Source organism: Echinops telfairi, unplaced genomic scaffold (genome assembly GCF_000313985.2).
Source record: "Echinops telfairi isolate 266 unplaced genomic scaffold, ASM31398v2 ScPeMD7_5805;HRSCAF=6673, whole genome shotgun sequence".
NCBI lineage: Eukaryota > Metazoa > Chordata > Mammalia > Afrosoricida > Tenrecidae > Echinops > Echinops telfairi.
Genome location: NW_022109704.1, coordinates 2216692 through 2244489, shown reverse-complemented (window position 1 = coordinate 2244489; position 27798 = coordinate 2216692). Strand labels below are relative to the sequence as shown.

The 27798-nt window shown below is 46.4% G+C and overlaps 4 protein-coding genes across 6 annotated transcripts in view; 2 read left to right on the top strand and 2 right to left on the bottom strand.

Annotated features, from left to right (window-relative positions):
* Positions 1–322: 322 nt before the first annotated feature.
* CDC42SE1 (CDC42 small effector 1) lies at positions 323–5982 on the bottom strand. The gene is made up of 4 exons (XM_004716608.2): positions 4287–5982; positions 3637–3747; positions 2829–2917; positions 323–2499 (listed from the first exon to the last, which is right to left on the bottom strand). The coding sequence occupies exons 1-3, from the start codon at positions 4338–4340 to the stop codon at positions 2843–2845; spliced, it is 240 nt and encodes a 79-aa protein (XP_004716665.1). The 5' UTR covers positions 4341–5982; the 3' UTR covers positions 323–2499; positions 2829–2842.
* A 2271-nt stretch (positions 5983–8253) lies between these two features.
* Positions 8254–13376, top strand: MLLT11 (MLLT11 transcription factor 7 cofactor). The gene is made up of 2 exons (XM_045295701.1): positions 8254–8484; positions 12117–13376. Exon 2 carries the CDS (start codon positions 12123–12125, stop codon positions 12393–12395), a length of 273 nt encoding a protein of 90 aa, XP_045151636.1. The 5' UTR covers positions 8254–8484; positions 12117–12122; the 3' UTR covers positions 12396–13376.
* Positions 13377–14034: 658 nt separating this feature from the next.
* On the bottom strand, positions 14035–14813 carry LOC101660747 (thymosin beta-15A-like). The gene has a single exon (XM_045295703.1). It carries the CDS (start codon positions 14652–14654, stop codon positions 14520–14522), a length of 135 nt encoding a protein of 44 aa, XP_045151638.1. The 5' UTR covers positions 14655–14813; the 3' UTR covers positions 14035–14519.
* Positions 14814–16373: 1560 nt separating this feature from the next.
* Positions 16374–27798, top strand: part of GABPB2 (GA binding protein transcription factor subunit beta 2) — a 30397-nt gene continuing 18972 nt past the window's right edge. For all 3 annotated transcript variants that reach the window (XM_045295700.1, XM_045295699.1, XM_045295698.1), the window contains exons 1-5: positions 16374–16697; positions 21416–21555; positions 22903–23070; positions 23610–23804; positions 25838–25988. In XM_045295700.1, coding sequence (XP_045151635.1) covers positions 21448–21555; positions 22903–23070; positions 23610–23804; positions 25838–25988 — 622 coding nt within the window. In that variant the 5' untranslated portion in view covers positions 16374–16697; positions 21416–21447. The remainder of the gene's footprint in view (positions 16698–21415; positions 21556–22902; positions 23071–23609; positions 23805–25837; positions 25989–27798) is intronic.

Below are 27798 nucleotides of genomic sequence, written 5' to 3'. Positions count from 1 at the left end.
GGTGTCTGAAGGCAGAGACCCCCCCCCAAAAAAACCTAAAGCAGGTAGCTAGCAACATCTGATGTGGTCCCTGCCCTCTTCCCTAGGACAACGTGATTTTGGCCATTTCCCATAGTTCCAGTTTTTAAACAAGTCCTTCTCTGTAAAGATTTTTCAAATCTCAGAAAAATACTAAGAACAGCATATAGGAACCTCCTTGCCTTCCCAATGTTTGACCCTCCTCAGGCAAGGCGGTGTTGGTACTCAATTCCATCTCCACTGTTTGCAAGGAATTCTATCTACTCATTCACCCCACAGACATCTATAGTGATTACTCTGTATCTCTTTTGCTTAAAAATCCTTTTATTTGAAAAATTACTTAAAAGTCCAACGATTTTTCATATAAATTATGACTCAAACCCATTCCCATCACCTAGGAATTGTTGCAGTGATGGTGGCATACACATCGGAGAAGGTGGCTATAGGCAAGAGCGCGCACAGGACAGAGCCGAGTCCAAAGAACAGCTACTGGAATGAGGTTGACGTTCCCACTGAGCAGAGGCGCGGAGGGTACACCCTGCCCTTCGTAGACCGCTCGAGCCATTGACCAGTGTAGGGTAACAAGATGGGCTACTTTGAGAGCAATGATCTTGACTGGATTTGAGAGTAAACTGGGAATGTTCATCACCAATGTTAGACAAAATGACAGGAAATACACTGAAATTTGCAAAAGTTAAAAACCTCAATCACAGAAGGTGGAGACAATCAGTAAAGTGGACTCCTGTTCCCACATTCCTGACCCCCACGCCTACAAAACAGGATGTTTCCTATCACAAGGGTAATCCGAGACCCACCTTGCCTCAGGAAACTGCTCATTTATCTTGCTCTGCCTGCCTTCCTAATTACCCTGCAAGGCAGAAGCTAGCACATAGGACACCTAGAAAAAAAAAAATCTAAGACCCCGATTCTACATGGCTTTCCCACCGAAAGTAGGCTCTTCAGTGTGGGCAGTGGGACCTGATTTTCATACAAAACTCCCTGAGTCTGGTTCTAGGACTAGGGCACAGAAATAGAGCATAAATTTGGGGAGGATAAAGGGGGATGTGTCTAGCACTATTGCTTTTTTCTTCTGCCCTCTGCCAATTCCTGCCATATCTTGTCTCTCCATACTCCTGGCGCCCATCCTCCAGCGAGCAAGAGTGTAGCATGACCGAGACTCGAACCCATACAAGAACATGTAACACACCATGTTAACATTAAAACACCCTTTGAAGATAAGTGCAGCACTGTAGGTCCTGCTTTCTAAGAGGTCTTAGCTAGTCCATGGCTCAGCCTTAGGATGGATAAGGGAGTGGATATGACTTAAAAAAACAGTGACTCTAGAGCTGTTAATTCTCACCTAGGGGCACTTTTTTGGAAGGCATTTTTGGCTGTCACATGAGGGTGGACCACGCACAGGACAGAGGACACTACAATGAATTACCAAGCCCCAAACATCCGAAGTGCCCAGAAAAGAGTAGAATTGTTCTAGACTCAAGAGTCTCTCCCCTGATGAGGATCTGCAGACACCTCAACTCATAGGTCTGTGTGTTCAACCTGCTGATCACCCCTGAGATAGAATGCCTAGTTTTGTTGAATTCTGGGTTGCTCTCCAGCCTCCTTTTCACCTCACCTGGGCCAGCAGGGAGGTTAGCAGACGGTAAGACACGGGTCCCCAGGACTTGAATGGGTGAAAGGAATGTTGCCAGACTAAGACCCACCTCTCTAACTCTTATTCAATGAGAAATGAAGGCTCCTAACAGTTTGGGCTAAGGACAGAGGTAGTAGTAGCATGGGCGAATTAAGAAAACACATCTTAAATTAATTCCCTAATTGAAAAGTAGGAAAGTTGCTGAGGTGTTATAGTAATGCTACAAAAATACAAGGCTAGAGGGGGAACTAGAGAAAGACGCTGGTACTGGCAGAGAGAGAGTGAGGCAGGGAGACACTGGTTAAGGTCTGACAGCTAAAGAAAAGGTGTGGATTTTACAGTGGTCCCCCTCTCAGCCTCTGCCTGGTATCTGTTTCCGTTCATTGGAGGAGGCGAGAGAGGACGAGCAGGTGGTGGGGCGCTTCTCAGCAAAGCCAGCTTCAGCTTTGGTAGTAGTAGTCTCACCCACCCACCTCCACCCCATTTAAGGAGTTCCAGGTTAAGCGTTTAAAAACAGCTGGCCCCCAGACCATCATTCAGGAGAAGAGAACTCCTATCTCAGATCTGAGAGTGTCCCGGACTTGAGCTGAGCTTCTCGGGCCAACAGTAGTCATTTGGTCAGTCCTGCTGCCTTGACCCCATCTCCAGGAGGGGCGATCGCCAGAGGGAGTTGAGGGAGTCCAGCCCCCAAGTCTTCTGAGGCACTGTGAAGACAACAGACATAGAAAAGAGGGGTCCTGGGGCTACTGCTTTTAAGAGGGATCTGGAGAGGACAGCCTATCTCCTGGGCTGGACACAGGTGTGAGGGAGGGGGTTCAAGATGGCAGAACCTGGATTAAAAAGAGAAAAAGAAAAATATAAGCTTCTTGAGGTCTTAGAGAGAAAGTATCACCTAGTTTTAAGTGCCATAGGGTGGGCCCTGACCCATAGTGAGCTGAGCACAACAGAGTGAAACACTGCATGGTCTGCTTAACCATTTCCACAGCCAGTTCTTGTCTATCTACCTGCACCACTCCCCCTTTTCTCTCCTCTGCCTTTCTGGATGCTACATTTTTAACATTCTCCACTCAAATTCTCTCTTCCACTTCCTTTGCCATTCTAGCACCCAGAGGGGCTTAGGGGCTGGAGGTATTGAGTGAGTTTTCCTCTAATCACTCACCTTTTCTATTGGAGCTACAAGCCCCTTGAATTGCTCCACGGCCTGTCTCGGTTTCCCTTGGATCTCATTTGCTCCTGAACGGCACCTGTCTGTGAAAAAGCACGTGAGACTTTACACCCCATGTCCCACAGGAAGAGGCCTCCCAGTACCCTCCAGGAAAGGGGCCAGCCCCAACTGCATCATTCTGAAAAGCTGAAAACTAAAGACCATGCCTCCCAGGGAAGTCTCAGTGTCTCCCTTCACACACTGGCCCTTCTTCGGTTATTAAGATTCCCCTTACAAAAGGCCTGCTGCATATTTAACTGAGCTTTCAATACGGTACCAATATCTCCGCTTCATTCTGATTTACCTTCAGAGTAGAGATGCATTTAGAAATACCTGACTCATGGCAACCCTATAGGACAGGGTAGAACTGCCCCTGTGGGTTTCCAAGACTAGAATACTTTATGGGAGCAGAGAGCCCTGTCTTACTCCTGCTCAGAAGCTGGCGGTTTCGAACTGCTGACCTCTCCGTTAGCAGCCCAACTCGTAACCAATATGCCACCAGGGCACTGATAGTAGTTCTTAATTAGGAGGAGAGAGGATTATGGCTTTTAGGTAAAGCCTTCCAACACCCCATTGAAGAGTAATCTAAGGGAACCCAGGCCCAGATGACTGAAGGGAGAGAGCTAGTAACCTGGGCTAGGATTCCAGGTTCTTGCTTCTCCATTGTCTTCTGCCCCCCGCCTGGCCTTTCAAAAAGGAGAACAGTTCTGCACAGTTCTACACCACAGACCACGAGCCTCCATGCCAGCCCTTCCCTTGTTACCATGGCAAGTCCATCTCCAGCTCCCATCTCCCCAGAGCCAATGTGAGTCAGGTGGACAAAATTCATCGGTTCCCCAATCATAGTTCGGTCAATCCGTCTCCTCTTCTTTTTCTGTTTGAAGAAAATAAGGGAGTCGTGTCTGAAATCCCTCCTCCAATCACACAGAAGAAGGGGAAGAGCATCTTGAAAGGCACTGGGGGAGAGCTCAGTCCTGGGCTGGTGGTAACGGGAATGTGGTGTTACAGCAGCGTGTTCACGAGCGTGAAATGTCAAGCCAGAGCACAGTCACAGAGAATGTGGCCCGGCACAGGGAGGGCAGTGGCCTTCAGAGGGCAGACTGGACAGTGAAAGGACAAGTAAGGTCACCTCTGGCTGATGAGGAAACAATGGGCAAAGCTGACAGGCACCAACTCCCACCCAACTCAGAGCAGATGAGAAGAGGGGACAACAGTGACAACTGTTAACTTCCCATCACCCGGTCCCCTTGATTTGACTTGAACACCAGTCTGGTCTTAGCAACTATCCCAGCAAAGTAGGACGCAAGGAGTGTGCTTTCTGGAGGGCAGATCCTACATGGTGTGTCTACTTCACAGTATACGGTAACTGATTTCGGTGGTAAAGGAGGGGGGGGGGGGATGACGAAGACTCACCGGTTGGGGTTTCTCTACCACACAGCAGCCCAGTTTGTGCCAGAATTCACTCATGTTCCCGGATGGGTCCAGTTTCACGCCTCTGCCTGAGGCCCCACAGGGCTCTAGCTCAGGTGCGTTGGCTGCCCACTCGTCACTCCCCTCAGGGTCACCTCAGCCTGGGGTCACTCAGCTGGGCCGCCCTGGAACAAGTGGAGTCCTTGGGACCTGCAGATGATCTGAGAAGGCTGTCGTCTCAGACCTGAGACGAACCAGGTCAGAGCAGTTGGGCACAAGGCTGTCTTCCTCAGACTTGGAACCCTGAATTAGGAAAGCCCAGAGAGAGGAGGTGAATGACTGCGCTCTACCCTCTCTGAAAACCCCCGAGTGATGTCCACAGCTCCCCAATTCGCCCTGACAGGTCCTAGCCCTGTACCCCAGGACTAACCCTCTCCAGACATAAGGATCTCACAGTTCGACTCGCAAAGAAAGAACAGACCCACAAAGACACCAAGGGGTTACAGAGCCCAGGCAGGAGGGGAAGGGGGCTGAAGGGGCCAAAGCATGGTGGCAAGAATAAGTCAACTGCACAGCTGCTACACACTCTAGCGCTGGGTTTAGGGTAGGAGGGGAGGGGCATTTAAAGTGACTCCAAAGAGGAAATGGTGGTTTTTCATTTTCACAAACAAGGCCTCCACCCGCCCCTTCCTTTAGCCTAGTCTTGCTGTGAACACCTAGATCTTAAAGAGCAAGCGAGGTCTCGGCTGGCCACGTCTGTCCTAGGAGACTAATGATACAGCCGACTGGCCTTCAGGAAAGCCTGTCTAGGGAGGAATTTCTGCCCTTTCAGTTCACTGCCTTTGTTCCTCCTTAGTCCCCTCCCAGAAGCCAGTGAGCCGTTTCTTTATTACATGACCTTGAGAGTCTTGGTGAGGGTGCTGTGTATGGGCATCTGGTATCACTGTACTTCTGCATGTACACCGCTGCACAGACGTGGGATGGCCCTGTTTCCCATCATCTGGGGTACGTTGTAGGTTCATGTGCCAGGTATCCCCTGTCCCATGAGGCATCTTGCCCAGGTCTCCCCACCCTGGTTCACATGTCCCATCGTGTCCTGATCTGCTCTGCCTCATAGCTCGGCCACCCTCCCTTCTCCTCTCATGCTGTGACCTGTTCTGGCCTCCCTCTCCAGCACTTCCACCCCCCACCTTCACCAGTCAACCAGGCACTGTGAACTTTCCAATCCCAAGAGAATAGCCAACAAAGACACACCTCCCCTTCCGTATGGCCAACCACCTGGGCTTCCTGGATCCAGAGTCACTCCATTTCCCCAGTCTTAAGGTACAGGCAACCTCAAATAGATCACACAAGGCACCTTCCCTGGGAGCACGAAGAGGCACCTTCTTTTCTGGTCCTCCGGCATCCTCAACTGAGCTGAGAGAGAAGCGTTAAAGGCTGAGGCGCCATGAAGGCTGAGGCTCAACTTCTGAGGCAGGGAAGGACTGGAGGCTGAGTTTCTCTTACTTCCCTTCCTCCAGCGGCAGAGGAGGGGCAACCAGAAGGCGGAAGTCCGAACCCAGCTGTGCAGAGGGGAGCTGTGGTCAGTGGGGGGTGGGGATGGGGTGTCACTCAGTCACACGGTTTGTCATGATGGTGGTGGTGGTGGTAGCAGCAGCAGCGGGTGGTAAAGGTTGGAGCGGGGGCAATGGAGAAAACAATAAAGAATTAGAGGAAGCACCCTCCCCCCCCACAGACTATAATGAGACTAGACTTTCCCCAACACTCCCCCCCAACACACACGCACGCACACACTGTTCAGAGCTGAGCAGACAGACACGGATGGTGCTGGGAGGGGATGGGAGTGGAGAGGGGGAGGGGAAAGAGAGAGGGAAAGGGGCAGCGGAGGGAACAAGGACTTTTCTGTTCCTTTCTCAGGGATCCGGCCAGAGCTGGGTGGAGGGAAAGTGTGTATGTGGGACTTGGCATGAAATGACCAATGATGCGGAGCCGTGACCAGGAAATTCCATTCCCCGGGACATCAGGGTCCCTGAAACTTGGGGGTGGGGTAGGAGTGCGGAGAAACCTAGGCAGGGTGAAGGTGGATGGGGGGCGGGGCGGGGAGGGAAACAAGGCTAAAAAGGAAGTAAGAGCTACTGGCCACACTCCTTTGGAGCGGCCGGCTACGAGCGGTCTGAGTAAAAATGAAGTCTGGGCTGGTGAACCAGGACGACGACCACAGAGGGCCGCCTCCTGTCAACCACGCTGGGCTGCGAACTTGGCTTCCCCGAGTCCCAACTCGGAAGACGAGTGGCAGAGAGCTGGGAAATAACACCCCGCCGCCACCAAGGTCACAACGCTCAAGCCCTGGCGCCCAGCCCAAGGCAGTTCCTCCTCCTGTGTGAGAAGATGGAAATGAGGTGGCCAGGCGGACTTTTAGGAAAGCCAGACTCCCAAGGAAGTGCGCCCCCGGGCCCCAAGATGTGAGGAAGGGCTCCCGGAAGGAGGGATGGCGAGGGGTAGTCCCAGGTCCGGTTCTAGTCCCAAACCGGTTCGCCCGGTCCCCGCGGCCTCCCGCCCCAAGGCCTCCAGCCCGCTGCCTGACAAGCCTTCACAAGAAGCAGCTGGAGAGAGAGAGAGAGGGAGAGAGAGAGAGAGAGAGAGAAGAGGTGGGAGAACGAGTGAGAGAATGCAGTGGGCCTTTCTGGCTACGAGCCCAGGGTTGCAGCTGGTCTCCCGTGACATGCCCCTCGAGACAGGGCGGGCTACTGGGAATCGGAAGGTGGTCCGGCTGGACCCCACGTCCAGCAGTGACCGGCATCTGCCCCAGCACCAAGCTCGCCCTTTCCCCCAGGAAAGGTCTTGTGGGGCCCTTAGGGGAAGCACACCCGAGCGCTCGTGAGCTCCGCCACCCCAGGATGTTTCGGTCACATAGCCTCCATTTGTCTCTGCCCCGCCATCTCTACCCAGACAATCTCTGCTCCGCCCAACCTCCAACTCCGCCCGGACGGCTCCGGGACCCCGCTCCGCTCGCCGCGTCCGGCACGCGCCGCCTCGGGTTGGGTTTGGGGAGGCTCAGGGGACACCTTTCCAACCTGCCCTCTCCCCCAGCCCCTTCTTTCTCGGACCGCGGCACCCCGGTTCCCACGAACCGGCATCCCCCAGGCAAAGCCCCGGCCGCGGCCACCCTCCCACCCCCACCCCCGCATCCGGTGCGTCTCCGCCCGGCCGGGCCGGGCGTGGCGGCGGGGCCGGGGTCCAGCTCGGCCGGCCGTCTCACCTGGTCTCCGGCCCCAGGGCGTCGCGCTGCAGCGGGGGGCTCGGCGCCGCGCCGGCCTGCGTGGGGATCCCGGCTGGCTCTCCGGCGCGCGGGGGAGCGGAGGGCGGGCCGGCGGCAGAGGTGGGGCCGGCGGAGGGCGGAAACGGCCGCGACGCGATTACGAAACCCGCGCAGCTCCGCGCCGGGCGCACGGCTCCTCCCCGCGGGGCGCGGGGCTGGGAGGGCGCCCCCCGAGCTTCCCCGGGCCGCCGCTGGACGGGCGAGCTGGAAGTGGTGGACGCCTCGAACCGGGCGCCCGATAATCGCACTCTCCCTTTACGTGCCACGGACCCGGGGGCGCAAAACCGAGCGGAGCGCCCAATACCCCGACCCCACCGAGAGGTGGACACAGCCCGTCTCCGCCCAGTCGGGACGGGGCTAGATTGATTTATTCTCGGGGCTAGAGACCCGTGAAGATTTTTTCTGATTGTCCAAATACCTCATCATCTGAAATCTTTAATTTGGGGCAAACGACACTCCTTTTCATTGTCTGCAAAATTAAGCTGTCTTCATCCATAAGCCGACCACTAAAGCACAAGACAACTAATTGCTCATTCATTGCCCCCCCCCCCAGCATGAGGGCGCTAGGAGAGATCGGGAATCATTTTTCATTGTTCGATGCGTCAATCCGCGTCCTCCTCTAAAGGGCTCGGCAACCTACCGTTTGAATTAGCCGAGTCAGGCAGGGAGGAGGCGGGGGCGGGGAGTCCTTCCGCCCTTCTTAGGAGGGGCTGCATTGCAGGGGGAGGCTGAGCAGGCAGACTCGGTCATTGAAGAGCGAGAGTGAGAAGACGAAGCCATCAAAGCCCAACAGCCTCCTTTTCCTCCAGCCCAGAGCTGATCCCGGAGCCCCAGCTGCAGGCCCTCTACCTTTGGCACACGCTAGTGATTAATTGCTAACAGGTAAACCAACCCGAGGGGAGGGGGCTTGCTAAGATGCAAGAGCAGCTTCCTATGGTTAGGTTGAGAACCCCAAATAAGGATGAGGGTGGGGGACAACAGTTCAAGATAGGAGAAGGGGGCGCTCTGAACAATGGGTAATAGTTCTTTGATCACCGCCTTACATCTCCACATCTCCATCCTTGCCTTGCTGTCTTCTACATAGACATTTCTAACCCTGGATGTGTAGATAGCACCTCTGAGCATTTACCTCCTTCGTCCAAAGAGCTATTTCATTGTCCTGTATATTTTAATCTCTAACCTAGTTAATTACATTTTTCATTTTAACTTATCATAATTTGATCTACTAGGGTTTTGACGAATCTTTATTCCTGCTGTATCCTTCCTAGGATACATTTCCAATTTTTTCTCCTCCATGCTTCATCGATGTCACTACCCTCACGCCCAAACTTAATTTGTGTCCCTAGAAGGAAAGGAAGGAGTGAGGGATATGGTATGTACGATATTTTGGGTAATGTCAGTGGTCGCCACGCCATCTCACACCTTTGCTCCAAAGAGGTAGCTGGGGGTAGGTGAGGCGGGGGAGGGGAGCTCTCCTGGGGGGGAGAAGCTGCCTGATTCCATATTGAAATCAATCAGTATAATCCTGTGTGCTAGGGATGGAGGCAGTCTTCTGAAAAGGAATGTTTTGGGGGTTTTTGTGTGTGTTTATTGCAGTCCAGTGAAATAGGTGGGAGAAGGACATGGCCAATAGGGCGAGGCATGTAAGATGAGAATCCATCCCGCGGGAGCGCTTCCATTCCTTTTCCCAGCCCTCACCCAGCCACCCCGGCAGGCCAGCACCTTGGCAGTATGACACAGCACGGCCTGTGTCCACCAGACCCACAGAGGCTCAGGACAAAGGCTCTTCCAGTATAGTTCTGTGGCTCAGAGAGGGTGTGTCTTTTTAACATGTATATGCTCTCATCGTGTACCTAAAAATATAGAGGGGTATATTTAGAAATGACCTTTGCCTAAAATATCTGGATAATTTTAAATGAAGGATCATGAGGATACATTGTAGTGCAGGGGACTGTGTGAGCCCAGTAAGTGAAGTGAATGATGTTAGGCAGTGCCCATACCACCATCAGGTCTGGGTAGAGAGCATTCAGGGAGGAGGGAAAGCTAGTTGAAAAGAGATCTTTGGTAAAATTTGGGGGAATTGGAAATGAAAAACACATTACATTAAATCAGAACTTCAATACTAAAGGGAATTTTAGCCTCCCTCAGCTGTGGCTGCTAACCTGCAAGGTCAGCAGTTCACAACCAGCCACTGCTCAAGAGAAAGCTGAAACTGTCTCATACAGTCCCGGAAACCCAGAAGGGCAGTTCTACCCTGTCCTATAGGGTCACAATGAGCTGCCATTGATACGGGGTCAGTGGGGTTAAGCTGTGGCCCTTACCTTACATTCCTGACTTAATTTTAAATGCACATCTGCTCATTGAAATGTCTTCTAGAATGCATTTGCTACTCTATACGTATCTCTAGGCTAATGGCATGAGATTTTAGGGCCATAGCATTTTGTAAAACTTCCCTTTACTTTAATTGCAAGTTAAACTCTTCCAGACACGCTCAAGGATTGTTTGGGCAGTATCTATGTACAGCCTATTGAAAGGGGACCCGATTGGAAATTATAAGACACCGGTGGAGTTCTATCCAAACTGGCTGGAAGGTTTCATAAGCCACTAGGTAATTTCTAAGGTGGCTTCTACTTTTAAAATGCTATAGGTTCCCCTCCTCACTAGGAGTCGTTCTTTTAGCCAGTATTATGCTAACCTTGCTCTAAGAACTTTTCAGTAAGGGGCTATAAAGAAGCCAGCTGGCTAAGAAAATGCTGGTGCTATTCTAAGAAAGAAAGAAAAAGCCATAGGCAGAAGTATGCTTCTGACTCCTGGGTTTGCTACTTAGGGTTCCTATAGCCTAAACTAGTAGCCTAAGCAGAGATTAATAGCTACAGCCATTTTCTGTTATCTTTCCGTGCACATGTCTCTGTAAATGGCTGGGAGATGATCCTATCATAGGATGATGAGATCATTTTTCTTTCCAACATGCTCCCCTCCCTGCATCACCCTCCTTCCAAGCAGCTACTCTGCTGAGTAATGTTCCCTTCCCAGGGTTTTTGTTTAGTAGCTTGAACAACTTAGAAATCACTCTTCATCTGAAAAACGTCGTTATTCTCCCCACGCCTGAAGTCCTTGCACTCTGAAAGCCTAACACTGTTCTCGATGAAGGTGGGGGGTTTTGTTTGTCTGATTTTTGCCTCAATAGTGACATTTCTCCTTACATAGGGGCATTTTGAAGCCTATTTAAGACCACTATGTAGGGCTCTCATTCATTCTGAGAGCCAGTGGGGTGTGTTGAAGCCTGGGGTTTTATATTTGGAATCAGGGCAGTGTTCTTTCTGCTCTTTGGGAGCCTTTCAACTAATGCTCCTTGCTCCTTCCTTTGACTGGTAAGCAAGGAGATGGGGGCTACAGGGAAATATAATAGCTATGTGAGATCAGGGTGTGGGTGAGTTGAGCAGAACAGGTAATAGAATTAATCATTAAAATGATTGTGGGAAAGTACCTGATTCTGTTGAGACTTTTCCCCCTTTTGATCTAAAATTTGCCTTTTTTACCTGGCATTTCCAATCCCTTTGCTCGCGCTACTATCAGATATATTTTTGCAGAGACTCAGGACCCTGCTATAGCCCAGGACAGTTTTGAACCTGGGTTTTGCTCTGCAGGAGCAGTAGTCACGGGAGAGACAATCTGTTAGGCTATCTGTGGGCATTAGATGGAGTGCAAGGTGTTCATTGTACAAAGTAAATAGTGACGGACAATTAGTCAGCAGCCTTGAGTGTCACTGGAGTGCATAATTCAGCACTTATGGAAAGAGTTCAAAGTCAGCAGTGGGGGACTGACTGAGAAATTCCCAGTCTGTAGATGGCATCCAGACACACACACACACACACACACACACACACACACACACACACACCACGACCATCACCTGTAACCCCCACCCAGATATAGACAGGGTAAACCTCTACAGGAGTGTTGGGGGGATGCAGAAGAAAACAGGGGAGGTAGAACTGAGAGTTTAAATACATCATCCATGAATAGGTCCGTTTACAGTAGGGTTTAGAAGGTAGGGGGAAAAAAAGCAGAAATGTCATGAAAAATCTCTTCAGAGGTATCGACCTATTAGGCCAAGGCAGGAAGAGTCAAATATGTATACATCTAGTAGGAAAGATTCCTCTGGGTCTTCACAGAGTCTTGAAACCAAAGTAATATTTTAAGATAAAAAGAAGAGAATTAAGTAAGCCATGGATGAATGTAGCTGGCAGAAGCTGTATACTGCAAGGAAGAGGGCCCAACCAGGAGGGCCTTGGAAACTAAACTCGACTGACTGGATGCAGTAGGTGACAACTAAGTCATTCCAAAGGTGAGGAAGAGGGTAGCAAATGGTCTTAGAGGAAGGGGGTCCTGAAGTCTGTCCTAAGGTTGTGGATTGGGTTATGCGCAGAAGTGATTAGGAATAGTTTATAAGCAAGGAAATGCCAAAAGGCGGTTGCGATTGCATGAAAACTGACAAGTGGTTTCTTTCACAGGCAGCTATGAGGGAGCCTGTGAGTAGCCAGTACAGCTCCTTTCTCTTCTGGAGGATGCCCATTCCAGAACTGGACCTGTCGGAGCTGGAAGGCCTGGGTCTGTCAGACACAGCCACCTACAAGATCAAGAGCCCCAGTGATGGCAAAGCGACTGGACAAGCAGCCAGAGCAGAGCGAGAGGAAAACCCGGATGGCGATGCCCTCCTTGAGTACAGCACCTTCAACTTCTGGAGAGCGCCCATCGCCAGCATCCACTCCTTTGAGTTGGACTTGCTCTAAGGCCAAGACTCCTCTCTCCTCCCACCTTCTCCTCCTCATTGTTTTCCCTTCCAGCCCCTTCCTTTCCTATTTTAATCTTGCTCTTTCCCCTCCATTGTGATGAGGTAGTGCTCATGAATCTGCCAGAATTTTATTTATGTATTTATTCATCTATTTATCTTCCTTCTCTGTTTATCTCAAAGGCCTTCACACCACACAGTAAACACTGAAGCAGTGGCAATGGAGTAGTGCAGGGTCACAGGGATTCCTTTCCTCCCTCCCCACCCCCTATAGTCACTCCCGAAAGTAAGCCTGATTTGGGTGGGGGGAGGGATCAGAGTAGTTCAAAATGGAGGACTGATTTCACTCCATTTTAATCAACCTAAGGAGTGTTCAAACAGTCCAAGGACACTGTTCCAGTCAGCACACAAGGAAGAGGTTGATAATAAACTCCCAGCCTTGGGAGTTGTAATTTGGGATATCTGCTACTGAACAGTAAGATCTCTTAAACACCAAGGTGGTTAAAGACTTGCTTTTCTGATTCTCCACATTCTTATACTCTTTTCCCCAGCTACATTGGGGTTTGATAAACATGTAATAAAAATTGGAGATAATCCATCATAGAAAAGGAAAATAGAGAAAAGCTTGGCATCATTTCGGAAAGAGCAAAGTGTGCTCCTTCAAGCCTTCTCGTTTCACAACTGTGCTCCAAACTGTGAGTGGGAAAATCTAGCCAAGGAAAGCCAGATTTCAAAATGTATGATGCAATTGTACTATTAAGATAATCTGTAGCATTTTTGACTCCTTTTTTAAGGCAAAGAATTTGCTGTTTCCTGTATTAGTAGGGCCCTCCTGTTGGTCAATGGGCCTTAGGAACAGTTCTTCAGCCACCTTGAGACCATGAAATAAACAATCACACTCTAACCTTTGACCTCGTGCTCCAGCCCTCCCAAAGAGATTGCTGCCATTCGCTCATTTGTTTAATAAAGACATTCAATCCCAGAACTGAATTCTAGTTTTCTCTCTTCACAGGAAAGAACCCTAGGTCTCAGAAACTCACTTTCAGCTAATAATTTTACCTTTTTAATATTCAGTGTAAAGAATCATTTGAATAACCAATGTAAAAATAGTGAACTTCAGGCTACCTTAGAGAATAAGAAAGAGGGTGAAGTCAATTTAAAATTAGAAAGGAAAATCCACATCAAGGGCCCCTCTGATTGCTAATTGATTACCAAAAGGGTTCTCATCAGGCCTAGGAGGCCCCTGTGGTTCTCAATCAGTTCATCATTACCTCCATCTAGATCCTAGGCTCCCAAACCTGGCCAGTCATTGGAATCACGGAGGGATCTGGTGAAAATACAGATTCTCTGAGCTCTCCCCCTTATGGATTCTGATTCTTTAACTTGCAAATAGACCCCAGGGATCTGAAGCTTCACCAGATCCTCAGATAATTCCAATGATCAGCCACATTTGGAAATATAGATTCTAGATGCCTCAGAATAATTCACCCAAAAGTGACTTTCTTTTTTATAACAGATGTCAATTAAAATGTTTAATCCTAACTTGGGAATTTTGTGTGCCCATGTGGGTATAGTTATGGGTTGGGCTGCGACAACAGGGTCAGCAATTCCAAACCACCAGCCGCTCAGCGGGAGAGAGATGAGGCTTTCTAAGAATGACTCAAGAATCCATAGGGGCAGCTCTACCCAGTCCTTTAGGCCTGGTGGCAGTAAGTTGGGGTTGTTTTTAAACGATTATATATTTTTTATTTTATTGCTACATTAGCAATGTAAATGAATTGTAAGAGGCAGCAAAAGCATGCAATGTCATGGAAATTTTTGAGTAATGAGGGTACCTGCTGGAGGTTGACAATGGCATATTATGTAGGGAAGGCAACAACTGCCCACACACAGCTCTTACATGTTGGATCTTGGATAGCATGGGTCATGTGAGATTACACACCAAGGGGAAATTTTCAAACAAAGATGATGGTTCATTGGCTACCTCTGCCCTCGGCCAGAGAATATGGAGAAGATACCAGAAATTTCCTAAAATCTCTACAAACAGGTTTACAAAATGAAGCCTATCAAACTAAGACAACACTCAAGCTATGTTGCAATTTGCTCCCAGGAGGACGTCCCCATTTTATGATGACTGCACACATTCTTTCCCCTGTTGAAGTCTCCTTCCAGGGGAGAGTATTTTTTCTTTAGTATTTGTTTCCTTGAGTTTTGACTTGTTAAACTTCTCCACTTCAGACAAAGCTGGCTTATTGCTCATCTTGCCTGAAGGTTTGAAGATCTGCTAAAGGATAAGCCCTATTATCCAGGCTCACTCAGGGCAGGTAAGGTTGAGTGCTTACAGTTATGTGTCATAAGCATGGATGAAACACAACTTTCCTCCGCTTCTTTAATGCTTCCTCCCCCCCACTATCATGATCCCAATTCTACCTTACAAATCTGGCTAGACCAGAGGATGTACACTGGTACAGATAGGAACTGGAAACACAGGGAATTCAAGACCTATAAATCCCTCAGGGCCAATAATGAGAGTAGAGATACTAGGAGGGTAGGGGGAAGGTAGGGGGAGTGTGGGGGAACTGATCACAGTGATCTACATATAACCCCCTCCTAGGGGGATAGATAGGAGAAAAGTGGGTGAAGGGAGACATTGGTCAGTGTAAGACATGAAATAATTTAAAAATTATCAAGGGTTCGTGAGGGAGGGAGGGGAAAAAAGCTGATATCAAGGGCTCAACTAGAAAGAAAATGTTTTGAAATGATGGCAGCAAATGTACAAATGTGCTTGGCACAATGGGTGTATATATGGCTTGTGAGAAGAGTTGTACGAGCCCTCAATAAAATGATTTAAAAAAAAAAAAAAGGAACCCTGGTAATCACTGAGCTGCTAAACTCAAGGAGAGTCACTGTAACCCAGCAGATGCTCCGAGGAACAAAAATGAAACTTTAGAAAAAAAAAAAGGATTTACAAAGCTTCAGAAACCCTTTAGAAGGGTTGTGGATGGCAGTGGGTTTTGGCGTTTTTTATTCCTTTTGGTTTTTGACTACAGGAAAAGCAGGAAACTGTATGAAAGGATGTCAACAGAATGAATCAGTCCTACTCTCAAACTGAAAAGGAAAGTTACCACCAAGAGAATGCCGGGGTCTTGCAAACAATCCTGAAAGGCTGGTGGGGTTCAATCCCACTGAGAGGCCTTGGAAGTAAGCCTGGCTTTCTGCTTCCCAAAAGGCACAATGTTGAACAGCAGTTTTGCAAAGAACACAGAGTGGCCAACAGCGTTTCTGGGTGACAAATAGTAATATGGATACTTAGCAGCATGCCACAAGTACTCTTAAAATTACTCTAGCAGTGACCTAGAGACGTTCAGAGAAGGGGAAATCTTCCTCCTCTGAGTCAGATTAAGTGGTGGAGTCTATTTTTACGGAATTTTGAACTGACCCTGGCGGTCAAAACCAGGGCTGTCCTCTTGTCAGGGCACCTGGTTGGTTTGCACACTGTAGCCTTCATTATTAGGGAGGGGAGGGGAATCAAACCCGTTGCCATTGAGTTGATTCACCCTCAGCGACCCTGTATGACAGGGTAGAACTGCCCCCAAAGGACTGTGCGTCTTGAAGGGGAAAGCGGCTCCATCTTTTATCTTTTTCCATCCCCCCAAAATTAGTTCTCCGGTTTTTCACCGCTGGCCTCGATACTGGTTCTGGGCCCTGACAGTCACGCTACAGGAACGACCCAAACAGCTCTGTCCAAGATCGGGATGGGGCAAGGCCCTCCCGTCAGTTCTAAAACCGGTCTCCCGGACACGCGACCACAAGGAGAGCGGCCGCAGGACCCAAGGAGCAGCTCATTGCTCTCCAGCGCCGAGTCCTTGGCGCCAAAACCAACCCGCCCGGGCCGGCCCCTGCCGGAACTACACGACACGTCATCAAATAATCCTACGCCGCCCGAAGGAGTGCTGCGAGGCCCTTTCGGATGCGCACTTTCCCCCTCGAAAGACCCTCAGTCCGCAGGAAATGAACCTCGGAGGTGTGTCAGCCGTCTCCTCGAACGCAGACGCGGGCTTTCGAATGAATTCCCTCCACGGATTCCTCCGCCAGAAACTGGCCTTGCCGCGCCTCCACTTCCGGGTCTGCCATTTTGTTGCGTCCATTTCTCCACGAGGGGGGGTTAAAGGCCCCCCAAAGACGCCTATGTGAAAAGGCCAACAAGTAACCGTCGGTGACAGGGGGTCTGAACTGGAGAAGGAAACGGGAGCAAACTGGCGGGCTCGGCGGGAACGCAGCCGGCAGCGCCCCGGACGCGGAGGTGAGGGAATGAGAAGCGTGGTCCGTGGGGGGCGTCGGCGCTGGGGGGCAGGGCGCCGTGAGCGGTCTCACTCCTTCGCGGCTAACCCCGGGCTCCTGGGTGCCGGCGGCGCGGCGCCCCCTCTCCGCAGCGCGGGCGGCCGGGGGCAGGGACGCAGAGGAAGGGGATCCTTGCGGGAGGAAGGGGAGGGGACTGGGAAGAGGTGAAGAAGGGGTGGGTGTAAGACCTGGGGCTGGGGAGCGGCTGGACCGCGGGGCGCCAGGGCCGCCGAGGTGACCACTAGGGGGCGGCGCGGCTCGGCCGGGCAGCGTCCGCGACGCGGGGACCCTCGCTCCGGACCCGGCCGGACACTCTTAGGACAGAGGCGGGTGATGGCGCTGAGGGGCCGGAGGGCTGCTTCTGGTCGGCGGGGGAGCGGTGTGTGTGCACAGCTGGCGGCCCGGCACACGGTCGTGTGCACAGCTGGCGGCCCGGCGGGGCCGGGTGCAAGTCGGCCGGGACAAAAAGAGTTGGTGGTCGGACCCCGCATCCTTCGATTCCAAGTCTCCTTTCCGTTAGCTTTCCCCGAGTCTCCCCGGAGTTCCCCGGAGCCCGCGGCGCCCGCGGAGATCAGCCCCTTCCTTCCCCGGAGGACTGCTCTCCAGGGTCCCGCTCTCGCTTTTTGACGCCAACGGAAAAGGAGGTTTTCCTTGGCTTACCGTCAACCATTTGACAACATTTTCTGCCCATTTGGGACCGGACTTTCTGCATACCTTTTGATCCAACCAGTTCAGTCGCGATGCTCTTAAAGCATGTGTTTTCATACACCCCTGGAGGACACCCCACCCAAATTCTTATATAAACAATTACCGTGATGATGAGAGTACTTCGTTGTCAGGAGCCCAAGCACTTCATAAATGATTGAAACCACACTTGGTGTGAGTTCTTGTTTGGGAGGGGTTTTTCTCCCTGTTAAATAGAGGGAAAGTGAAGGTGCAGTAGCCCACAGGAGAACGTCTTCCCCTCCCTGTTTGCAATCTGGGAGCTCGGAAGTCCCTCTGGTCTATTACACAGGTTTTGTCTGCTGGCATGGGAGACTAGGAGAAAGGAGCCTAGCCTACCCCCACCCCCCCCAAAGTGCTGTTACTTAAACGTTTTGCTTTAACTTGAGATGGCTGCTTCGGGCTAACTCAAAAGAAAAAATATATATTAAAATATAATAACTGAGGGTAGGGTGGAAAAAAGAGCCCTGAAGAGCACATTTGGGGAACATCTTTCATATATCAAACAAATGAGTATATTTCTTTATTTACACTCTCATCCCAGAGTTTAACAGTGCCTTTGTATAGTGGAAAATAAGGCTTAGGGTGGGAGGTGAGTCAGCTATTGAAATAATAGTATAGCAAACTTGAAGTGATTACCACTCATTGGTACTAGTACACTGCTCACAAATACATGATTAAAGGAAAGTAATAAAACGTGTATGAAGGTTGAATACAGTGGGGAAAATTAACCAAAAATCTTTTGCAAGAGTTCAGGTGCTGAAGACACCAATTACATGGTGTAGAAGTCAATTTATTTAAAGTCTTGTTTCCCAAAAGTAACAACTTTTCAAGAGCATGAAGCAAATGAGAGTTCTATTTAAAGAGATACCTTAACAACTGAATTGTGTGTGTGTGTGTGTGTGTGTGAGAGAGGGGGGGGGGATTTCATTATTAGGATAGTTAAGTATTTGCGTCAGTATTTTTAAGGATCCCTGTGTAGAATATCCCTTCCTTTTGTGATTATTCATTGTACGGATTATTACTATTGAATGATAATACCTTTTGTATAATGCATTTTGAGGAACTATGAAGGAGTCATTTTTATTTAACCAATCAGAAAATTGTTCTAGTTTTTACCCATTAAAAAACATCTCACTGCTATCAAGTAAATTTCAACTGTAGCAACCTTCTAGGACAGAGTAGAACTGTCTCTCTGGGTTTCCAAGCCTATAATTGTTAGCCTCATCTTTCTCCCAAGGAGCAGCTAGTGATTTTGAACTGAACACCTAGGGTTAGCAGCCCCACATGTAACACACTATGCCACTTGGGTTCCTTTTAACTCTTAGTAGTAGGATAATTAGGTTAAAACAGATGAAATTTTGAAATGAAGTTAACCATGGAAAAACATGAAGTCTCTGTGTTCTAAAAGGTTTTTCAGTTTTTTGTGTGTCTGGCATATTCTTGAATTCTAAAAACTAACGCTTGGATAGGCGTGTATACAAATTCATGCAAAAGAAGTTCACACTATGCCCCTGAATATACCAATTATGAGACTGTACTGGATTCTCAGGTATATTTACTTCCCCTGTGATTTCCTGAACTCCAACTTTGAGCATAAAAATCTATGTTTCGATAAAAATCTAAATTGTAAAGTGTTAAGTTTTGTTTAAGCTAGTAATTCTCAAATTTTCTGCTTTCAGGGCTCCTTTACACACTTAAATGAACATTGTTAGGACTCCAGTGTAACTGATAATGAATCTATGATATATAACATGTTTTTATGATGAATGTACTTTGAAAATTAGGAGAATAGCATTGCTTTCTATTTTTATAAAACCCTAAGTAGACAGCTGGGCTTTTATATATTCTGCAGCCAATTTGTTATGACATGTACTTGGAAAAGGAACATTTTATTTATTTTCACTGTGCCATTTTTATTATTATTTAATCATTTTATTGGGTGCTCATACAACTCTTATCATAATCCATCCTTTGTGTTAAGTACATTTGTACAATGCTATTATTTTTATTAACCGTTTAATTGGCACTTAATCTACATATCACATAATTCAATAGTTCAATCATATCAAGAAGAATTGTACAATCATTACCACAAGCCATTTAGAGAACATTTTCTTCCCCCCCCCATGATTAAATCGCCTAGTGCTTACTCCCCCTCCCACCTTCATTGCTTACTCCCCAAGTCCCTTCACCATCCCCATGTCCCCACCCCTCAGACCTACACCCCTTAGAAGCCCTTGTATCAGTTCTTGTCTCTCTGCTCCTCTCCTGTGCTTCACACACTGGGAGACCCAACAGAATAAAGAACAGAAACGAAATGAAGTGGTAAGGATAAAACAATAGTAACATAAAGGTAAAAATACAAACAAAGAAGAAAGGAAAAAAAAACAACAACAAAAATTTAAAAACCCGGGAAGAAGTTTTTGTCATGGAACTAACAAGAGACCCTTGCACCTTGCAGATTGGGTCTAGAGGGAGGGGTCAATTGACCTGACTATCAAGTTTGATCCAGAAAATTCAGGATGACAGTGATCTATGTTTGATGGTAAGACTGTTCCAGAGCTTTGCCCGTGGCGAGGGGGGATCTGCCAACGGCTTAATCTGACTAGATAATTGGCAGATGGGTTTGGGGCTCCTATTGTTAAAATCACAGTTAGTATAGGTTTTCTGAAATTCTAATTTTTGCTTGAGAGTTCGAATTAAAATTGATAAATGGCAATAAGTAATGTCATTTGTTTTCCTGAGTGTGACAGACTCACTTTAATCACTAAGGAAAATATTTGCCTTATGCCCAAGTCTCAGTATCTTTGGTTTGCCTGTTCATCATTCTCTCATGTAAAAAATGGTGTTCTGGGCAACTTAATCATAGTGTTTTCCCTCAAGAAAACCCTCTATTTTCTATAAATAAAATCAACATTCTTTATGTATATTTCCAGTTTTATTATGGACATTTTAAAGGCCTGTACTCAAGGTTAAAAAGCTCAACATAGACATTTTCACTACTTTTTTTTTTTAACCACTTAAGCTGAACTATTGTTTGATTTCAAGAAGATGTCAGGGAATGTTTTCATTTGACTATTTAAGGCTTAAAAATTAGCTCGGGATGAGTTTTCACTGGTTTATTCATACTCAGTGATTCCCAAATGTTTAGATTCCATGAAAACTTGAAATTCTTTTCTGCATGATTGGCATGCATGTTTTATTACTTTGTACTGTTTTCCTTTGAGTAATATTCTACCAGGGGACATGTCAAAGGGGAAAAAGTGCTGTTTTTAACGACTCCTTAAGAGTAAAAACCAGTTAAAAAAGGAGCCTGATGACACTATAGGTTAGGTATGGGACTGTTAACCTCAATGTTGGCAGTTCAAATCCACCTGCCTCTCTGTGGAAGAAAGATGAGGCTGTCTGTTCCTGGAAAGGCTTATGTTCTCAGAAAGCCTATGTGGGGTTACTGTGAGTTGGAATTGACTTGATAGTAGTGGATCTTTAAGAGTAAAATGTAGAATTAGAATTGATTTGAGAGTGTATGACACATATTTTTGAAGTATTTTTCTAGAGATAGAAAGTGAGAGAACTATTGTTTAGAATCTGAAACTTTCCCCAACATTGATTGTAGTAGAAATATCTAGATGTGAGGGAGGGAAGGGGAAGAAATGGGGAGGTGATATCAGGGGCTCAAGTGGAAAGAGAATGCTTTGAAAATGATGACGGCAGTAAATGTGCTTGACACATGGATGAATGTATGGATTGTGATAAGAGATGTAAGAGCCCCTAATAAAAGTACTTAATAATTAAAAATAAAGCATAATAATAATAAAAAGAAATATCTAGATGAAGTAGAAAGGACGTGGCCTACCAGCCTGTCAGCTTAAGAAGTATCTTATTATGTATACATTCAAGCTCACGAAATCTGAAAACATTTTATAGACAGCCTTCCTTGTGTTTGGGTTATAGCTTCCTAGAAACTTTTGTTCCTATGCATAAAGATGTCTTTGGTGGACTTGGGAAAGAGGCTGCTAGAAGCAGCAAGAAAAGGCCAAGATGATGAAGTGAGAACGTTGATGGCAAATGGTGCCCCATTCACCACAGACTGGGTAAGCTCAGGGGAAGGTCTCCTCATGATTCCCGGAGTGTGATTTTCTGCGCCTTGTTCCTACAGGCGAAACAGACTTTATTAGGTTTGGGGGTTTTTTTTGTCTCCTCAGCCTCATTCCCCTTACAAGTTTTATTTTCTTTGTCTCATGTGACTATTTGACTTTCTTTTTGTTTTCCTTTTCAAATGGAGTCTCCCATGGATATATGAGAGGTGATTTTAAGGCACTGTGGACTTGTGATTCTCTAGAATGCTTTTTAGAGTATTTTCTAAAGGTTTGAGTCACCCTGGAGTACATTTTGGGTTATAGGCTTCTGTAATTAGCTGGAGGCTTCTGTAATTAGCTGGAAATTCCACAAAATCAGTACACTAAAAATGCATTTCCAAACTAATAAACTCCTTGGATTTTGTCTTTTAAGATGTCTAGCCATTTTGTTAAGGCACATTAAAGGAGAAGGTGTCATTTAATGAACCTTGACAGCAGTTTGGAGAGCAGTGTCAGGAATCAGGGGCACGTTATAATAGGGACTTTCTGGGCGCTCAGATTTTGTAAGCATTGACCACTTTTTAAAATTCAGTGAGAGACTGTTTTCTATTCAGGGGTAATTAATTTATAACGTCAGAGGCCAGCAGGTTCTTAGCACTCAGAAAAAGGAAGAAAAGAAAAACAGGAGATTAGCATTTCTATAAATAGACCTGAAACGTGCAATGTGAATTAAGTCCAGTCAGGCAGAGAAGCTGACTATATGAAAAGCAAAGAATAACCCACATAGGCTTACAATCCAAAGCATAGCCCAAAGTGAGGCCCACAGGTCTCTGGCCAACGAGGGTGCTCATAGCTCATTGTTAAAAGATTCTGTTGAGATTGCACAGGCTGACTGGCTGCGCTTGGACGCCATTGCTACATCCCCTGGTCTTGTTTACTTTGCTTTCCTGTAGCAACCAACCTCTATGCAGCCAACCAAATTTGACCTCCAAATTCCATTGGTAACTTTCTGGTCTCTAATGTTTTGTAAAAGAATGTATTGAACTTGCTTCTTCCATTCCCTTTACCCTGACACTGACTGCTCTTGTGAATCTTTCTTTTTTTAAAATCTTTTTCTAATCCTACTTAAAATGCATGTCCTTTAGGGAATCTTATCTGATAAATACACCTGATTTAAATCCTTTATACTTGTCGTTTATTTAGTTGGAGTATACTTATTTGCCCATTACTGTACAGTTAATTTTTAAATTCCATATTTTTAATTGGGAACCATAGACTTCACTCTTATTCATTTGTGTATCTCCAGTAATGCTCCAGGGCTCTGCACTCAGTGGATAGTCAGTGGGTGTTATTTTCCCACAGCTTGGAACATCACCCCTCCACCTTGCCGCCCAGTACGGTCATTATTCCACAGCAGAAGTGCTCCTTCGAGCAGGAGTTAGCAGGGATGCCCGGACCAAAGTGGACAGGACCCCCTTGCACATGGCTGCAGCTGATGGACACACACACATCGTGGAACTGCTTGTTAGGGTAAAGCAAGCACCGTGGCGGGCCGTGCTGGAAAAAAGACCTGTGTCTCCCTGTTTTCTTCTTTGAACAAGTGGTGGGAACTAGGCTGGGAAGGATTCAGTTGGGACCGTTTATAACATTGAGTTGTGTCTCTCTCCAGAGGCAGCAAGGCCAGGAGGGGTTTGTGCTCTACTCTTTTAAAGGGTAGCCAGACTATTGTTTTTCCTCCTTCCCTTTCTGCGGTGTTCTCTGCCCTTAGGCCTGTGTTATCAGGCACTCGGCTCTGTTAATAAATGCAACTGAAATCTGTTCTTCTCCCCTTGCTCGCCCATCTGTCACCGTTTCCCAGTGATGTCCTTAGAAGACCCACTCATTGAAATCATTATGTTTGTCAGTATTCAGGAGAATTTCTGAAATGTTTTCCCTTTGATGCTCTGTAAACGTGATCTAAATTTGAATATATGTAATCAGTATGGGAATCATCTCTATTTGGTGATGGGATCTTGCACCTGTGCTACTATAACCAGTGTCTATTGGAAAAATTACTTTTTCTATGACAGAATGGTGCAGATGTGAATGCCAAGGACATGTTGAAGATGACAGCTTTGCACTGGGCCACAGAGCACCACCATCGAGATGTTGTAGAGCTGCTTATCAAGTATGGAGCTGATGTCCATGCTTTCAGCAAATTCGACAAATCTGCCTTTGACATAGCCCTGGAAAAAAACAACGCTGAGATACTGGTCATTCTCCAGGTGTGCTCCTCTCTATACTCCCCAGAGTACACACATCAATTGACAATAAAGGTTTTGTGTAAGAGTGGAATCAAAATGATCAAAGTAGTTCTTCTAGTATGCTTCTGTAGAGTCCTGAATATTTCCTAGTGATGGAAGAACAATGTGTGTCCAGTCCAGTACTATCTATTTGACTCTATATTATTTATTTGTTTCCTTCCTCCGTGTGAAAATTCTCCATTGCCTGTTCTCGTTAGGCTTCAGTTGAGATCCTGTTAAAGGCTGCTTATGTTCTTTGTATGTACTTCAACTGACATGAGATGGCATGTAGCTCTACAGCATATTGGGTCATAAATAAGCCATTTCAGGATCTAAAACTCACTAGCTGTGTTGCTTTTGTCCACAAGTGGCCCTTGACTAGCAGCCACTATTCTGGTTGGGGGCATGGCCCTACTCTTGAAGAGTACTCACAGGGTCATGAAGGTAAAAGGTAGGAAACAAAGCATTATGATATTACATGATGAATATGTCAAGCGCGTGTTCCAAGAATGCGGAAGAGAGGGATCTTTAAGGGAAGACAAAGTATAGGTAACGTTTGAACTGCTTCTTGAAGCAGAAGTAGGCAGAGAGGTGAGGAAATGCTATTCTGCACTAGGAAAAGTGCGAATCAAAGAGAGAAGTGAATGAACATGAGACGTTTGGGAAAGAGTAAGTTCTGTGACTCGCGGCTGGAGGGAGGAGCAGCGGCAGCCGGCGCCTTGAGAGTTAGCCTGGTCTGAATGGGAGGGGTGTTGACTGGCATGCTAAGGAATTTGGACGATTTCTTAGTCGTGAGCATCCAGGAGCAGCTTTTTCTTTGAAGATAACGGATAAGGTTTTTGGTGTGTTTTTTTAGTTTCAGAAGCATGCTTTGTACAAACATGATCACAACGGAAAAAGATTTGTTTTTGAAAGATGATTGTTGGAATGTGGCTCACAGGCTGGAGAGAGGAGAGACTTACGCTGCAGAAATCTTGAGTAACTTCCATTAGTCCAAGCAAAATCCAGTGAAGCTCGAACTAAGGATGTGACAGCAGGTTAAAGGGACAGAGTCAAAGAAGAATGAACAGTAACCAGAGAAGGGCTAATCTATTTCCACTGAAGTTCTTAGCAAGGGGATAGTTATATATGAAAATAGATAGGCCTTACCGTTGCATTTTCAGGTTTATTTGCCCTCACTAACAGTCTGTAGACGGGTTATGCTTTTCAACTCCTTATTTAGAGTCTCATAACTAGGCTTTTTTCGTAGTGATTATGTTTATTAAAAAACCGCTTCTGAAACTACTGAAATAAATGCACACAAGGATTTTTTTTTTCTCCACCAAAATTGAGCAAATATTCCTGGAAACAGAATGCAGCATATGGAACTAGACTTTAAAATCTGGCACTCATTTATTTGCTTGTTATATATCCTCCCAGGAATTTGCTCAGTGGCAGAATGGAACAAGTAGTTGGACAAGGCTCTGGAGAATACTGTTCTCTGCAGGGCATAAGAGATCTCCTGCCAGCATGTTGACTTGTAGATAATTGATCAGAGAATCGTACTGCTGGAAATTATTGTCTAGACTATTTAGGCCAAGCTCCTTGTTTTTTCAAATGAAAAACAATAGAAATAAACCCAAGATCTAAAGAGGTTAACTGAATTGTCTTGAATTTTCAGCAAATAATATACCTTTGTTTTGCTAAAGTAATAACAAGCTTGAAAAAAACAAGCTAACATCTCTATGGTTTGGAAAAAAACAAGTCTTAATGAGAAATCCCTAGTGGCTAAGCACTTAGCTGTTATCCAAAAGGTTGGTGGTTCAAACCCACTGGCCCCTCTTTGAGAGAGACATGAGGCAGTCTGTGTCCATCAAGGTCACAGCCTTGGAAACCTTATCAGGCAGTTCTGCTCTGACCTGTGGGGTCATTATCAGTCAGAATCTCAGGGCTATAGGTGGAGGGGGCTGTTCAATAACGGTATCATGCGGGATACTAAGTGTTCTGACTTGGAAAGATCTTGCCTTGCTTGGTAGGAAGCAATGCAGAATCAAGTGAATGCTACTCCCGAGAGAGCCAACCCTGTGACTAACCCTGTGACGATGGCTGCTCCGTTCATCTTCACTTCAGGAGAAGTTGTCAGCCTCGCTAGCCTGGTTTCTTCAGCCAACACCAAAACAACCTCAGGTAATGCTCTGTTAATGTGGCCTTTATTTTATACTTAAAAATGAACAGAACCTATATGGTGAATGAAGAATCTCTCTGGTACACACACCTTTATTAAAATACAACACCCCCCCCCCACAGAAGATTGAGAATAGATCTTAAAGTTGACACATTTATTCTTCCTGGAAAGAAATTTTACTTAAACTGAGGGGAGATCAAACATAGGGGTTACACATGGATACAAATTCTATTAAAACCAAAATATTCTACAGTGTTTTGCCTAAACCCAAAATGAAAACATAAGGTGGTCTCAATGTGTTACTGCTAAAAAAAATCATTGCATATCCACAGTTTAAAGCAAACTAAATCTTAAGTGGAATAAAAGAGGTACCTGTGATTTTTTTAAATACAAATTGGTTTGCACATAAGTATATTTAATAAGAAAGCAGGGAAAATGTTGATCTTTTGAGACCTTTGTCTCAAAGTGTTGATCTTTTGAGACCTTTGGTTGTTTGTTTTTAAAACTTGATCTTGTGAATTAGGTGAATGTTTACAGAGCATATCATCAGTTTTACAAACTTATCAAACCTCTCATTATCTTATTCTGTTTCTGTTGTTTGTTACCCATCCCCCTCTTGCTCAAATATTATCATTCACTTCCCTCAAGTTTACACCTGTCTACCTTTTAGCCTTGAGTTTGGTTTGGTCTGACCCTTGTAGTCTGTGACTTCCCCTTAGCTACCCTTCCTTCCCACCCCAAAGACCTATGTGCTTTTAACAGAAGCTCATATCAACAAAGGAGCCAAATTAGTTTGTTTTCAACATCTTTTACAAATATTTGTTGATATAATAAAAAAATGGGAGCATGCTTATCGTCATTTAAATAATTTTTTCCATCGACTCATTTCTTTTTATTTCTACTTTGGATTAAAAAAAACAATTTTATTCCTAGTTAAATTGTATAAAATTTTAAAAAAGGGTTTTGGGAGGCCATGTGGTAAAGTACAAGGAACATATAGATAATATACATGGAATTTTGGATTTACTGGGTTCAAATACAATAAATGTAAAAGCCAATGTTATCAAGTCAATTCCTACCCATGACAACCCTATAGACAAGGTAGAACTGCCCCAAAGAATTTGCAAGGCTGTAAGTCTCATCTTTTCCCATGGCGTGACTGGTAGCTTCTAATCGAAGACTTTTCTACTGGCAGCTGAACACTTAGGATTCCTCCAGCTTCAATAATCTCACTGCCACCCAGTTGATTCTAACTCGTGAGCCTCTAGGGCAGGGTAGAACTGTCCCTGTGGGTTTCTGAGATGTAAGGAGGAGAAAGCCTTCTCTTCTTTCTCCTGTGGAGCGCCTGGTGGTTTCAAGCTTTGGACCTTGCGGATTGCAGCCCTACTCCTAACTACTGTGCCACCAGGGCTCCAGCTGCAATACCTGTTGTTAAATGAAAATATACCTTCCCAATAAAGAGTGACTGTTGTGACCACAAGAGGGCAGTAGTGCCTTTGGTTTATTTTAGGCCATCAACAATCATTTACAAAATCAGCCCTTTAGTGTAAATATCATATATGTCTCAGATCATTGACAACCCTGTGCATTTGAAGTGGTTCAAGTCACAATGATTAGGGCAAGTGCTTTAGGAATCCATCCCAAAGTCTTCAAAGTCCAGTAAAGTTTCACAAATGTGAAAAGCGCTGGAGTTGGTCTTTTTTTATTATTACTTATCATTTTATTAGGGGCTCATACAACTCATCACAATCCATACATACATCAATTGTGTAAAGCACATTTGTACATTCATTGCCCTCATCATTCTCAAAA